General features: G+C 42.0%; 1 protein-coding gene across 1 annotated transcript; it reads left to right on the top strand.

Annotated features, from left to right (window-relative positions):
• Positions 1–1,712: 1,712 nt before the first annotated feature.
• Positions 1,713–10,162, top strand: LOC106940753 (breast cancer metastasis-suppressor 1-like protein-A). The gene is made up of 10 exons (XM_015023576.1): positions 1,713–1,998; positions 2,205–2,295; positions 2,638–2,765; positions 2,854–2,933; positions 3,043–3,139; positions 3,733–3,822; positions 3,916–3,980; positions 4,055–4,094; positions 4,216–4,345; positions 8,853–10,162. The coding sequence occupies exons 1-10, from the start codon at positions 1,863–1,865 to the stop codon at positions 8,968–8,970; spliced, it is 975 nt and encodes a 324-aa protein (XP_014879062.1). The 5' UTR covers positions 1,713–1,862; the 3' UTR covers positions 8,971–10,162.
• Positions 10,163–15,907: the final 5,745 nt, after the last annotated feature.

Below are 15,907 nucleotides of genomic sequence, written 5' to 3'. Positions count from 1 at the left end.
TACAGCAGGGATATAAACAGATTACACACCACACAGTGAAACGCTGAAATTAAAATGATATTCAAAAAAGGAAAATAAAAAAGGGAGGCGGAGGGGCTTTTTAATCTGTGTGTAAAAAGACCCCATCTTCATCTGTCAGATTTATGATGATTTGCATCTGGTTGCCCTCGGGAGTATTGGAGTAAAGGGTTGTGACTACATAAGCACGCCACGCGTTTGTAAATTTTATTTGTTTCATGATGTTGAAATGTGTGTATCACTTTTTCCATTTCACAGTGACGTCGCTTTTTGTGTTTTTCACATAAAATACAGAGAAGTGGTTTTAGCTTGACAACATTTGAAAAGAGTATTTTACAAAATACAGCAGAGTAAAACTGTGAATTTATATAAGGGTCACACTTATCTGTAACCTTTATCAGATTAAAAACTAAGCAGAAACTCTTCTTAGATTAGAAATTCTTCCTAATAATCCTAAGAATTTCTTTCTTAGGTTAGAAAGAAATTTAAGAACTATTGAACACATGAAAAAAAGGGGATCTACAAAACGGCTTATCAAGCCAAGAAATCCGCAGAAATCTGTCAGTATTTAGAAAGCAAAGGTGATGGAGTATAAAAAGTTCCCTCTTACTGAAGTGTTGAACAGTGTCACAACTCTAAGAGAGAATGTCTTAATGTTGCACAACATATTAATAACAGTGGTTACAGCTTTGATTTAATCCAGAAGGAGAAAGCATCATTTCACCTAAAACCAGCTTGAGCCAGGAAGATTTCTGACAGAGGAGACTGTATTCACATTTTTATTTTTGTTATGAAAGCAATAGGTAACATGCTTAGCTGCAGTGGCATGTATGCAAGACTCATTATGCCAGACTCTGTTGCTGAAGAAAAACATTAAAAACTTATTTAAAATTTGCAGCAGAAACTTTGGACGAGCCAGTGAAACAATGGCAGAAATTTGTCAGGTCAGATGAGGCCAAAGCTAATCTCTTTGAATGTTATTGTTGTTGTACTGCTTGGATTTTCCAAGTTCCCAGCGGGAGATACACAATTCTCCAAAATGACAGTCTAAACTCATAAAAGCGGTTCATAGAGTACTGCACGACCTCTTTCGGTGAGCATAGTCCTTTTGACCGAATTTGTCTTAAGTGTTAATGACAGTTCAGTTTTCTCTATTTTAATTCCACTGCAGCCATTTTGGACACTAAATCTCTGGGTTTCACGGTCAGAATTCCTGCGTTTTTATTGAGGCGCCGACAAGCTTGGAAAATCCTATAAAAACACTCCAGTTGCTTGCAATAAAAACATAATATTAAAACCTTAATTTTGTTTTTGTTTGTTTGTTTAAATTATTCTGAAAAACATAAACACTTTCATTAAAAAAATTAACCTGTACAATTTAGTCTTACTTTAAGAATTATTTAAGTAAAATCTTTGACGCTATTGTCTGAAACTTCCAACTATTACAGGACTTGGCCAAGCCCTAAATAATCCAGGGTCCAACAACATAAATACGTATATTCAAGTGTATGCTAACAACGCCTTCGGCGGGTGCACAAACTGTTAACCTTTCAGACTCTAGTGCCTGGCTCTACAGGACAAAGGAATAAAAACTACAACTCCCCACCACTCCGGTGACGTATCTTACTTCTAATGCCGGCAGCTGATTGGCTGTCATATGTAGAGTCTGCTGTGATTGGTTGACGGTGGCCATGATAGTGTGTCCAGCTGGGAGAATGCAGAAGAGCGAGGCTGGCTAACCGGCTAGCAGTCTGAGCAGCATTTCCCCTCTTTCCTGGAGGGGGGCTAAGCGTAAAGGTACGGCCTTTGCCGCGCCGTCAATCTCGGCTGTTCTGATAGCTGCCATGCCGGTCCACTCACGGGAGAAGAAAGAAAGCAACCACGAAGAAATGGAGGTGGACTTTCCGGAGCAAGACGGCAGCAGCACAGACGAGGAGGACACGGTTAGCTCGTCCGTGTCTGAAGATGGAGACAGCTCTGGTAAGACGAACAGGCCCTAACCACCAATATACACCGAAATTAAAATTAATATTACATAGGATTTTTTTTTGCATATGTTGTTAAACAAAATATGTTTTTCCAGCTTTGATTTGTAGGAGTCAGTAATTTAAGGTGTAGGTGGGGGTTAATGAGAAAAACAGTTGATGCGAGGTGATGTCAGACTTGTGATGCGTTCACGTTCACAGAGATGGATGATGAGGACTGTGAGAGGAGGAGGATGGAGTGTCTGGATGAGATGACAACACTAGAAAAACAGTTCACCGACCTGAAGGAGCAGTGAGTTATTACATGTATATAGTCAGAGCAAATTGAAGATGTTTGTCACCTCTTTATTACTGTCAAATGGAAGGAAAACAGTCAATTCTGAAAGGTGTGGTGTGAATTTTAATTATTTTCCTTAGTCCTTTGCAGGTAAATGTCTTTAAAAGTAACCTTTAGTGTTAAAGTTTCTAATTTTTAGTGGTTAAAAATATGAGAGCAGTGTAAATTATCTTCCAATTATGCACTAGCTTTTGTTGATCCAGCACATGAACACAGCCACTTGCACTAAAGTTTGTGGATGTAGCATACAAAACAAAACATGCACTGATAATAAATCTGCTATTTTCTGCCTCTCAGGCTGTACAAGGAGCGCCTCAGCCAGGTGGAGATAAAGCTGCAGGAGGTAATGGCCGGCTGCGCCCAGGAGTACCTGGAGCCTTTGGCCAACCTGCAGGAGAACATGCAGATCCGGACCAAAGTAGCCGGTCAGTCGAAATGAGGAGGGGGGTTTTCCCACCTTCAGCGGCTGCTAACCTCAAACAGTCTAACCGCATTCATGCTGTATTTCTAAAGGGATCTACAAAGACTTGTGCCTAGAGTCGGTGAAGAACAAATACGAGTGCGAAATCCAAGCTGCTTGCCAGCACTGGGAGGTGAGAGATCAAAATGCGCTGGAAAGCTGGAAAACGTGCATATTTGTCAGCTTTGTGAGGCGTGTTTTGAAGAAATAGTCAAAGTTTTGACCTTTTTGTGTTTTTGCAGAGTGAGAAGCTGCTGCTTTTTGACACGGTGCAGAGCGAGCTGGAGGAGAAGATACGAAGACTGGAGGAGGACAGGCACAGTATTGACATTACCTCAGGTAATAACAAACCACCACCAGAATAGTTGTACTTTATGTACATTTATTTTAAATTGGGGAAAAATGCAGCAATCCAACAAATTATATTTCAGAAAATATTTTATTTACTTGTAGATACAAATGTGTGATATTCTGTCATAGTGTTTTAAGCCAATATTAAGGTTCTGTGCTTCCAATACCATTGAGTCTCGTCAAATTTGAAAAATTTGCGAAGCATTTCAGACGACTGGTCCAGGTCAGGAAAGTTCCCTGACAGAAAAAAAGTCTTTATAATGATGCTAATTCAGTTAGTGCCTTTCTTCCTCACAGTTTAGCAAACTTCACATGTATTTGAGCTTTGGACGTCCAGTTCCACGTGTCTTACTATCCTCCTCGCTGTGCAGGGTGGAAAGATCAATGTTGGTTTTCGTCGATAAGAGTTGGACCTCTGTGTCGCATCTAATTAGTATCCCAGGAAAACAAAGGTTCCTAGGAAACCTTGACCAATTTAAAATAGAGAAGTAGAGAATAGGAACTGTCTTTTCCCTGCCTTGGTGGCAAACTTCTCTGGTTCTAGTCATAAAGTTGTTTTATCTTTCCTCTTTGCCCTCCAGAGTTATGGAATGATGGACTGCAGGCTCGGAAAAACAAGAAAAAAGATCCCTTCTGTCCTGTCAAGAAGAAGAAGCCTGTCGTCGTTTCTGATATCCTTTCATCCTTCTCTTCGCTCATTGCGCTCCTCTCAATACGTCTCATGTGAAGACCGTAGCTTTTTCCTTAGCTTTAGCTGTTTCTACGGCCTTATATTGTTTACATGCTGCAAGACCTGGATATTCTTGAAGACTGGACAGCCATAAGAAAGGTAACATCCTAAAAGTGGACAAACATCACAGGCGTGAAGGCTTTCTGATCTCTTCCTTTCTTCCTCCCTCAAAGGCGATGGCGTCCTTGGCGCCTCATCGGGTGAAAGTGGATGGTAAGAGTCTTTGGTTTCAGTCAATACCTGGCAGAGCGCAGACATCGACCCAAGCTTAACGCTGGAAGGCTTCACTCAATGCTTTGTACTTTTGTTTTTTCCTTTTTGTTTCACTGGAAAGTCCCTGCAGTGAAACCGGACAGACATCACCATGTGGCGCGCTCCGAGGAAGGTCGGCTTTTCTACGACAACCAGTGGTACTGCAGGGGACAGACCATCTGCATCAACAGGAAGGATGAGTTTCCGACCAGGTACGATGGGGAGGTGTTGAGTTGGTGAGCAAAAAATAACTAAAACGACAAAATTTGGGGATTTTCTGATTGACCTGAGGTCAGAATACTGCCTGTCGTCTTGTATTAGCCACATGCCGATTTATATTGATCCTCCTCCCAATCATTAAACCAAAGCAACCTTTGTTCTTCTCCTATATGTGATTGAAAGTCAGAGACAGAAGCATAGCTGCAGTAGAAAAGGTGAGACTTATTCACCCGGCGCTTGCTTATTATTCAAGACGGCTAACCGTACGGTGCAAAAACCACGGTTCACATGTTTCATCTGTGATTGTAGGGATTAAACTTTTCATGCCGAGAGTTCCTACAGTAGAGGAGATGAAGCAGGTGAATGAGGAGCTGCTAATTCCATGGAAAATAGACAAAAGACGTCACTCGATGAGTTTCCATTGACAATACAATATAATTGACATGACGCCGGCTTCGCCCCCATGCTGACGTAGAGCAGTCCTCCCCAAATCAATCCAGGGCTTTTGTCAGCAACTGACCAATCAGTGTTCCAAGTACAGTACTCCAACAACATTCACAGTATCTATCAAAGAAAACACGCTGCAGTCAGAGAGATTTTGAGGAGAATAATGGATAATCACGGTCTAAATTGTCAGTGGGAAATATGCAATCCCCACAGCCGTTACCTAGAACGTGTAGAGGGTAGAATACAATATATTACATTTCCAAAACCAAAAAGGAGTCTGGAATAATGCAAGAAATGGATTGTGGATTGCAGCCCAGCCCACGTCCAGTTGAATGAAACTGATGGACGGGAACTACCACGTTAGTCAGCACCACGAAGGTAACCGGTGATAAACATCCCATTTTTTGACATACCACCACTTACTGATAGCTCCCTGCTAACGACTCGAGGCTGACGGCTCAGTGCTAACGACGCAAGACTGACGGCTAAGCGTCAAATAAACACAACTCAGTTAAATTAAAGCGATGCTAAACATCTAATCATTTCCAGATCAATAAGTGAAGGTAGTTACGCTGGATTTTATGCGTGTAGATTCCAACAGTAGCTCTGGCAGCATGAAAACAGACTGCACTTACTGCTATATTGGCATTTAAGCATCATTTGATGCTACTGTTCATTTCTAAACATCTTCCTGAAGGCAGATTTTCACAAGCCGGTATTATTTAAGTCATTACTCACCCATTTTTTACGTGCAAAGTACGTCCAACAGCGTTCACACTCACATCCAATCAGACTTTTTTTTTCCCTTCTTGGGCTTCATCGTTGACTTCTCCATTATTTCCTGCTAATAACCTTATAGACCTGACTTGGACTAGTTAAAGAATTTACTTGCCTGCCATCTTTGCCTCAGTGTTTGTTTATAAGGCAAAAATGACTCAAAAAATGTCTCAGGTTACTCATTGAGGTCCGTTACGTCTGCCATAATAACAGTTGGGTTGTCGGAGGACAGTTCTACTTCCAAAGGGGGCGGGGCTGGCGTCAATTGGAATTAAATAAATTTGCTTAATGGAAACAGCAATTTTAAAAAAAAACTCACGTTTCTTTGATGAGATGTTTTTTTCTCTAAGATGAGGTGATTTGTTTTTGGCTTTAAGATAATCGGTGTGTTTTGAAAAACCTCAATGGAAATACTTTTTCGCATCACATGAGTCACTTTAGCAACAAACAGATGTTACTACTGGCAGAACTAACGAAGACCATAACAGGAAGTGATAGGAGGATGAAGGTGTGCCAAGTTTTTTTTAACAACTTATTGTGTAAACAAACTTACTCATGCATGATTTTTTTTTTATTTTTTAAATAACATTATTTGTTGAAAGCACCACGACTGCGAAATTGTGGTTTTTCAACAGTGGAATATCAAAACATTGTTTACCCACATTTGCAGTGAAAATGCAGCTACTGACATTATATTTGATCAGAACGCAAAACATGAGAAATCAATAAATAGTCCCTCCAGAAATTCATGCAAAAATCAACAGTTCCTGGCATTTTTTGTGTTGGTGAATAATTATGAATTCATTGCAATTTTTACACAAAATGGCCAAAAATGTTGGGTTAAAGTTATGCTAACTCGCACCTGCAGATGTCAGTATTTCTTTCTTCTGCTGCCACAGACTTAGTTGATATCAAGTTATAGTCCGTGATCGAGTTATTTCAGTTCTTTGAAGAATAAAAATGTTTCTGTGTCCAGTCTATCTGCTTCTTAGTTTTTCTCATTTTTTTTCTCCTACATGTAGATTTTGGAAGGAGTTTAATAAGGAAAGCTTATTATTTATGAAGAAGCAAAACAAAATCAGTGATTTTGATTGCAAAAAAAAAAGAAAATCACAAAAACATTTGTAAAATCCTGGAGGAACTGAATAAACAATGAGGATCCTAAATAGCCAGGATGCTCTGGTTAGCTCATTTGTGGTCGGGTACCTTTATTTTTATTTTGAAACATTAGCATTGACTGTAGCCAACTGGGATGTAAAATAAAAGAAGCTATAAGACATTTTTATTTTTTGCTCGTCTTCCTCTCAGGAACAGTCACTATCTATATTCAGAGGAAGCAGCATCACGATGCAGTCTCCATAAACCAGGTTTTTACACATATCGTAAACTCAGGACCAAATTATTGCAAAGTTTTTACATTTCATTCTCTCTTTAGGGAAGCTTATTGTTTTTCTAAACATAAACAGCAGAGATCCTTCATTTCCAAGATACCCAGCCAGAATAAACTCCATTCATGCTGCGGAAAATGTAGCTTCATTTTCAGATGGTCATTAACGTGTAGATTAATCATGTCTGAATGGTTTGATGCACACAGTAAAGGAGCAGAGCTAGATGAAATACTGCTACAGTTTACAGCACAAACTGTGAAATAAAACTGCAGTAAAATGTTCCTTTGGATTCATGAAACTAGTTATGTAAGATCAACACGTTCCCACAGAACCTCTCGCAACCTTCTGTTTGAAACGCGGCGTTTTAGCTCTCCGTTCCGCTCAGATTGACAGCCGACAACTCTAAAAGAGCTTGTGAGAGCGCTGTTTAGACTTCGATATGTGCCCAACCTGTGATTAAATGTGCATTAGGCGAATCCATGTGGAAAATGAACAGCAGAAAACCCGCCGACTAGAGCCAGGGCATGTCTGAAGCATCCATGGGAGAAAATCTGAGCTCTTGGATAAACAACAGGAGAAACGTAATGTGGCCATTTTGAAAACTATTCACTTCCTCACAGACATTCCTCCTTAGATAAACACCCTGTTGTCCAGTTGGATTTCAGGGATCGTTCTTCAGCTTGTCTCTCTGTCCAAATATGGTCACATGTGGCTCCAGGAAGATAAAATCAGCAATGCAGCAATTAAACATAAATGTCAAAAGTCATGCCTTCATGGATTTATTATACACTATGAGACAGGCTTATGTTCCTCGCAAAAATAATCGTACACTATCACCTTTTCCACATTTTGTCTCATTATTTATCATTTAATCAAAGTTTTGTGGGATAGACCAACACAAAGTTGCAAATTCTTGTGAACCAGAAGGAAAAAGATTCATATTTGAAAACTTCTGATTTATTACAACAGGTTTAAGTCATTCGAGCCTGTAGTGGCTAAAATGATTAATCACTTAATGAAACAATTGTTAACTAATTTAGTCGTCGATTAATTGTTAACTGGAGTATTCAGTCTTAAAGAAATGGTCTGCTGAAAAAAAAACCTCATATTCATAACGGTAATTAAGTCAAAACTGTACAAAAAGTTTATACATTTTGCATTTAAGATAAAATTCACTCAGTTCAGATTTACTAAAGGAATGCACATTTTGTCGCATTTTAAGCTATAAGGTGTTTATGTTCTTATTGTGTATTAGTTGTGTCTTTTAATGTATTTCTAATAGTTTAAAAAATGCTTAAATTAAAAATCTGTAGAATTGTTATCCGACTGTCAAAATAATTGATTAATCAGTTGCTAAAATAATTTAGTTGCAAGCCTTCTTTCTATTCTTTTTTTTTTAAGATTCTCATTTGTCAGACACTTTGAAAACCTTCAATAATTTACGTTCAGCTTAGTTGTTTATCTTGTTCTCACTTAAAATCACACATGGTGAGGTTACAAAATTTGAGGAAGTTTCAGCAATACATTTTCAAGCCACAATTGTAAGACTGATGATACATAGAAAAACATTTTGTTTATTATGTTGGGTAGTAAATATTCCAGAGAATGTGAGCACATTGATGCTTTTTGAAGCTTTGAAAACCAGTCAAATTCCCAAACACCAAAAAATGTTGGTCCAGATCCGACATTTCTATTTTTTTTTTCTCTCCTGTAATCATGGCAAAGTTTCCGGTGGTTGTTTCCCCAACGATGGAGGCTGAGCATTTAATGGGGAAGTGACTGTCTGTGGTATCACATGCTAACGCTTCGATGTGTGTGTGTGTGTGTGTGTGTGTGTGTGTGTGTGTGTGTGTGCGTGTGCGTGTGCGTGTGTGTTCTCACCCTGCAGCGCCATCATCACCACCATCAACAACGATGAGGTGTGGTTCAAGCGGCTGGACGGCACCAAGTCCAAGCTGTACATCTCCCAGCTACAGAAAGGCAAATACACCATCAAGCACTCCTAGAGGAGGCAAGAGCAACACTTTAACACCCCCCGTCTCCCCTTCCATGTATTCATCTCCGCTGTGTCTTTCCTCCATCTTACATCTCTTTCCATTCTACCACACACAGTCTAAATGCTAACACACACACACACCTACCGACGCTCTCTGCACGAGAGGATCGTCCGTGTTCACGCGCGATCCAACACGCCGTTTTCGCAAAGCGTCATTTTTCTCTTGAGCGGAGATCAATGCGAAGTGCTGCTAATGAGAAACAAGTGGGGGAGGGGGGGGGCAGAAACTAACTGTGAAGCGCAAAGCTCAGTCGAGTGCCTTTCCGGGACGGGACGCCGCCGCTGACGGCTGGTGGGAGGGAGGGAGGGAGGGAGGGAGGAGGTCTTGACCCATCAGCGCAGCGAAGCCTTACTCAGTGCTGCTTTCGCCACCAGGAGGACTGAAGCGGGTCAGTGAGCGTGTGGAAGAAAAACCCTCTGAACTTGAATTTCATGCTCGTAGAGAAATTGAGTTAGAATCTTATTTGGGCAACAAACAGTGTCATAATGTTGAAATCAACTTAGAAACCTTTGTGTTAAATGACCTCTAGATGTTTTTAGTGGGACTTAACCTCATTTTCTTTCCTCTAAGCATTACTACCCCTGTATATAGTTGTGTTTTGTGACTCTTCCTTTCGTCTCGTAATGTTGCCAAATGGCTAATGGTACCTCCGCTTTGCGATCAAAGAGGTGGAGTTAAAAATGAGGTTGCATTTCTGTGACCGGATGTGTAAAGCTCAGTGCCATTCTGCTTCACTTGCTTCGCTCTCTTTCCTGTTTTACGTCATCGTCTTTGTTTAAACTAAAAAAATAATCAGATCTGGACAGAGTAGGTAAAAATACGGAGGATTTAAAAGAAAGAAAAATGTATGATTCATCCGTCCATCCAACCTACCTGTGTACATGTATTTGTTTCTTCAGAGCTTTATCTGACTTTGCTTTGTCTACATCAAGTATTACCTGCCAGAAGTATTGAACTGAGGTATTTGTGCATAAGTCATAAGAAAAGTTGTACAGGAAGCCTAATGTGGCTTTTTCTGACTAAAACTTTTGACAAAGTCTTTTCATTTGTACTGTTTTTTTTTTGTTTTGTTTTTTTTTTACTTAATGCATCATGATTTGTTGTACATGAAACAATCAAAAATAAAAATCTAAAGTCATGCATATGCTTGTATTAATCATTGAAGATTGAGTAAAACGGGGAGTCTCAAAGGTTTACAAATGAGTATAAAAATTAAAGTGGTCTCTTTACACCTGACAGATCCAAAGCCGTGTCAGACGCCACAGGACACCCTCTTAGTTTTTAGTTGTGATCCGATAAAAGCACAAGGTAGTTGCTTCTATTGGTGTAATGATGCCTAATCTTCATTATCAGCTTATATTCCATGTTCAAGGTGGACTTGCACTTGAAGAAGATTCTGTGCTTTGCAAAACTCTGCCAGCATCATCTAGCTAAAAGCTTCTTGATTTCTTTTCCACATTGCAGCTGAAAACAATTTATTTATGTAATACAGCAGGACAAACTAAGGCAAAGTCTAAAGATGGTGCATGGATTTCAAAATGTTTTCCTAATGATAAAAGCTGTTCAGACTGTATTGAACGACTTTTTCCTGCTGTTTCAGCCAGAAGTTTTATCTCCAGCAGCTCTGCAGAAGTCTGGATCCAGACATTTTTATCCATTCCTCTTTCCAAACGACCACAGGATACGTTTTGTTGGTGGGAGACAATCTTGCCACAAGATTTTAGTCTCTTATAAACTCTAACCCTAACCCTCCATTCATCTTCCCAGCAACTCTGAACGACTTCTGTGTTGAAGAGAAGCCTTCCCACAGCATGATTGTTTTTTTTCTTTCCTTACTCTCAAATATTCGGGGCTGGTTGTAGCTAGTAGCGCTCTTTAGCGCCGACCTGAAGGTAAAGATCTATAGTTTGTGTCAAGAATGTGTGGAATCTGAAGAGATGTGAGCTGCACCTTTTCCTGACCCTTGACCCGTACAAGTCAAGGATGGAGGGACAGTCGACCCTAATGATCCTCTGTGCACACGTGGCTACAGTCTGGTCCTACATGTGCCTTGTGGCGGACCATTAGGAGGACTTTCAACAACTTTCTTTCAACAATGCACACCATTTTGTGTTGGTCTACAACAGAAAATCATAAAGTATTTTAAAGTTTGTGGTTGTAATGTGACAAACTTTTGCAAAGGCGCTATAAATGACCAACTGCAATGATAACTAATATATTTATAGTCTTATGTAATACTGCAGTTTAGCAGAGGACAGAGTCTACAACAGTTCTCAACCCCAGTTCACCCCTGGAGTGTGCTGAACCCTGGCTACACTTCACTCCGACAGAACAAGAAGGTTGTGTGTGTGTGTGTGTGTGTGTGTGTGCGCATGCGTGTGTGTCTGTGTTTGGGGCGGAGGGTGTTTAGACGAAAAATGCTGAGCTCATCCTGTTGGATAATGGCTCGTTTGGTCTGCTGTGCTGTGCACCTCAGTCACCTCTCCCTGCCAGGAGGCCACTCACTAAATTAGCACCACGTTCAGTTATCGATTCACCCGCTGCTGTCTTGAAATTCAAAAGAGTCTGCAGCAATTAGTTGAGATTAATCTAGCTACGTTTTTGAGTAAGGTAATTTATTTGGACATGTTTTCACTGAGTTGACGCCACGAGATCTGGTTGGTGCCTCGGCCAGAAGGTGGCAGTAGAGCTTTGCTGTTGGAAAGGGGTCCAGCCTCTGCGCTGGATGGGAGGAGGGGAGGTGATTTGTTAATCTGGGGCATCTTGCTGCTGAAACCTTCCAGCTGATGAGAGAAGGAAAGAAAAAGAGGAGGGATGAAAGCTTGGTTTGATCACAGCTCGCTGGCCACGTTTGCTGCTGCAACAGAGAGAGAGTGAAAGAGGAAAATCCCCATCGCCGCGTCAAAGGAAGAAGCAGAGAAGAGCAAAACAACCTGCCTCTTCTTAGTCCTTGCAGCCCTGAAGCAGCTTCCCGTTCTCGTCTAACTTTGCACAGGAGCATGCTTAAATATAGTCTGCAGTGAATACAGCACAACCTTGAGCAATAGGAAGGAACTTCCTTTTCTTTCTTTAACCAGATCTTGCTGGGGTTCTGGATGGTTCTGCCGAGCCTCCTCCTGTGACGAGTCAGATCCTGACGGTTGAGAGAGGCTGGCCGTCTTCAGCTCCATCCATACTTAATGAGCAACCAGAACTGCAGGGCCATTGTGGCGTGTTTACTGCAACACTGGGGCTAATTAGACCGTGAAAGTGTCACAATGTCCTAAATTACTTATATCCCCTTTATTTCTGTGTGCTGTCACGCGCAACTCCGGCCGAGCGAGACCCTGCATGCGCTGTGTGTGTGCTAAGGCCAGCGCGTTGGCATGAACTTCTGTGGGGGGTGAAAAGATGGTAAGCGCACGGTTATCATCAAAGGCATGAGATGAGCTGCCTATCATGGAGGTGGTTTCATCTGGAGCAGCCAGATGAGACCTGTGTCACTTCTCTGAGGGTGTCGGTGCCCAAGAACTGGTCATTAGTATTCAGTGCTCTGCGCCATCTTCACCTTATGCCCCCCAAACATTTCTTGCATCATCTGAGCCTTTGCTCAGGGATGAGTTTATTTACCTCATCTTTTGGATTCAATATATAAACAAAGCAACTTTCCATCTAGGATACATCAGACATCTGTTTTGGTCTTGTGACAGATCCTCAACTGGATTTAGGTTTGGACTAGGGTAAACTTCTGCCCCAGGCTTAAGTCTTTTGCAAATCTCTCACAAATTTCCTTCTAGGAATGCTCGCTATTGAGCTTCGCTCATTTTCCTATAAACCTGTGTTTCTCAACCCTGGTTTACGTCAACTGGCAAACCTTTGGGGGTAAAAAACAAAGGGTTGTTTTTTTTTTTTAGAATGATTAATGTGTTTTCTGTCCTTCTGGATGGTGGAAAATGTTATAGAAATGGGGAACAGCACCTAACAGTGTCATATCTTTGATCAAATCAAGCGCACAAACAATTACCTCAGGGAAGAAGCTGCAGTCGAGTTAAATAATGGAAAGCTGAACGACTTCAATAAAAGTGACAGTACTCCAAGCAGTCGTAGGTGATCTGAGGTGAAAGTGGGCATGACTCACAAGCAGAGCTTCACTGATGGATAACCAAATCTTCCCAGAAGCCAGGCTCTGAGAGTTCACAGCAGTGTACACATTTCCTGCCACTATAGGGTCAATCAGGCTTTGGAACAGATACTTGGGCCGGGCATCGGTCCACGGCCCTGACCTGACCTGACCTCACCCCCTGCTGGGGTGACTGGCAAGAGTGCGCTCACGCTGAGTCAGTCTGTCAGAGCCTAAATCCCGGCACAAAACGATCCCCTGAGAGGTCTGGTCTGAAAATATAATCTGGATGTCATCAGCTCGGCCTGTCTGCAAGGTAAAACGTCTGCGCTTTTAGAGGCAGAATGATTCAAAGAAGAGAAACTGGTTTGTGTTCCTTTCCTTGTCTGTCATATTCTGCTCTTAAGGTGTATGCATCACTGATCTCTTCTGGTCATGTGGGGCTTGGAGGGAGTTTATTTTTAACCACCCTCCTCTGAATTTGACTGAGGCGGCTCCATCCTATGGCTCACTCCCAGTTTCTACCTCCGGTTGGCACATCTATAGCCGTTATCCATCAAACGGTGACAACAGTTTAACAGAGCAAACGTTCTCATCTTTTGTACCACCCAAACAGCTTTTAGATACGAGGCGGTAGGATGTTGTGTAAGCTCACAGTGACGTGGCTCCAGGACTTCCCCCCCCCCCGTTTCTCCACCCCGACACAGAGAAAATAAAAATAGCATCGTCTGTGTCGTGCGTAAGCTTTGGGGTGATGTGCAGCACTTTCTGGGCTGACTTCCGAGCAGACCCCCCTGAGGCTCTACCAGTGGCCGTGCAGTACTATCAAAAAACCCCTCGGCTGTCTGGAGTGCAGCAGCAGTGTTCTTGCTCGGAGAAACATCTGTCCAAACATCTGTATGTTGAGTATCCAGACTCTGGTAGCACTTTATGAAACGTTTGTAGCTCTTTCAGTGGTTCCAGGATTTTTTTAAGACTTCGTCAGATTGTCCAAATCAGAAAAGTCGATTGAAAGACACATGGATTTCTCCAGGTTTTACAAATAAAATATGAGCATTAACTTTCAGCCCCTTTTAATATAAGGCACCTAAATAAAATCCACTTGAACCAATTTTCTCAACTAACTGGTAAGTAAAACCTACAATATCTGTATAAATACAGGTCCTCAGATCTGAGACTCTGTTTACAGGAAAACTATTAGTTCCTGTTTGCAGTTCTCCATGAGCCATGTAGGAGAAATACTTTGGAGTGGGGTAGTGTCCCAGGTCCGACACACATGAATCAGTTAGCAGAGTTACTTCCTGAGCATGCTGAAATGTTCTAGAGAGTCCTGCCTGTTGAGACCTGATATTTAATTCAGAGCCACAGTCAAACATTGTTGGACACTGACACTCAAGGGCTACAGTTTGAGAACCCTGGCGTGGAATAAAGCAAGCAAGGTATTTGAACTCTGTGGTAGTCGAGACCACAGAGTTCAAATACCTTGAACTCTGTGGTTCGAGGTATTTGAACCACAGAGTTGAAATACCACTCTGCTGTAGTCAGCACAGAGTAGTGGTTGACTACCGCTACTCTGTGGTAGTCAAGGCCACAGAGTTCAAATACCTTAGCTCACAGATCACCTCAGAAGCAAACACTGTCTGATGCCTGCGGGTGATCCCAACAAGACGTGGCTTAAATGGTGACAAGTCACCTGAGTGCTGTGAAATAAGAAGAGCACAACAGAAATAAAGATGGTCAGGTGGTCTGACCAGATTCGATCACGTCATGAACAAGGATGCGAGAGGAAGACTCAAAGTATCTCCCATCACTACCGAGATGAAGAAGGACCGGCTGTAGTGGTTTGGCCACGCCATTCACAGCAGTGACGAGTCTGTGGCTAAGACACCACTATGCCTCAACCCCACTGGAAAAAGACAATGTTAGTGCCCAAGGAAATGCTGGATCACTGGCGTCATGCATGACACGAAGACAGAAGACCTACCTTAGCCCTAGCAACAGGGCCAAGTGGAGACAGTGGACCCTGCACCCCTACAGACTTTAAATAGACAGGAACAGTGTGAACAAAGAGAGGTGTAGATTAAAACATATTCATATGTGTGAAAGGTCTGGACTTTGACTGGGCCATTCTCCATTCAAACTGACTGAGCTTGACCTATTTTACAAAAAAGAAAGGGTTCCATCTATAAATGTGGAAAGCTGGTACAGATGTACTTCATTCCACTTGAGATTTTCTTCAGACGCAAGTTCTCAACAGCAGTTCTACATTAAGATAACACGAATGCTTCCAGGTGCTGACGATAAAAGTTTAGACCACAGCTTCCTGAGGCGGGTGGTCCTTGTCTGCCGCAGCCATCTCTGGTGTCTGAAGTTACAGCTCCTCCTTACTCGACAGCCTGAAACTGAGGAGCTCCAACAAGGGTGGTGCTCCTCTGAGTCAGATTTGTTTAGCTGGCCAGACGAGGTGGCAGTATCACCTTCCAACCCCACACCCACCGTCCTCAGACACCGTACAGTATCTCCTCATTATGTCAGGTCTGATATGCAAAGTAACTCCAGGAGCCACTGTTGCGTGGCGGTGTCTGACAGGAGCAGCATTTATGAGACTGTGTGTGTGTGTGTGACCTTGTATTTGATGCATTGTAAGGACCACTATTCCAACAAATACTACATTGTAAGGACCGACTTCTCCTTACAGATCCCACAAGAAGAGTTGCTGTTTTAGGGTTAGGGGTTAGGTTTAGGACAAAGGTGTGAATTGAACGTAGTGTTAGGGTTAGGTCTGGG

This window comes from Poecilia latipinna, unplaced genomic scaffold (assembly GCF_001443285.1).
Source record: "Poecilia latipinna isolate Pla-1442-1.1 unplaced genomic scaffold, P_latipinna-1.0 Scaffold89, whole genome shotgun sequence".
Taxonomy (NCBI): Eukaryota; Metazoa; Chordata; class Actinopteri; order Cyprinodontiformes; family Poeciliidae; genus Poecilia; species Poecilia latipinna.
The sequence above is the reverse complement of the archived record's forward strand: the minus strand, read 5'-3'. Positions and strand labels throughout refer to the sequence as shown.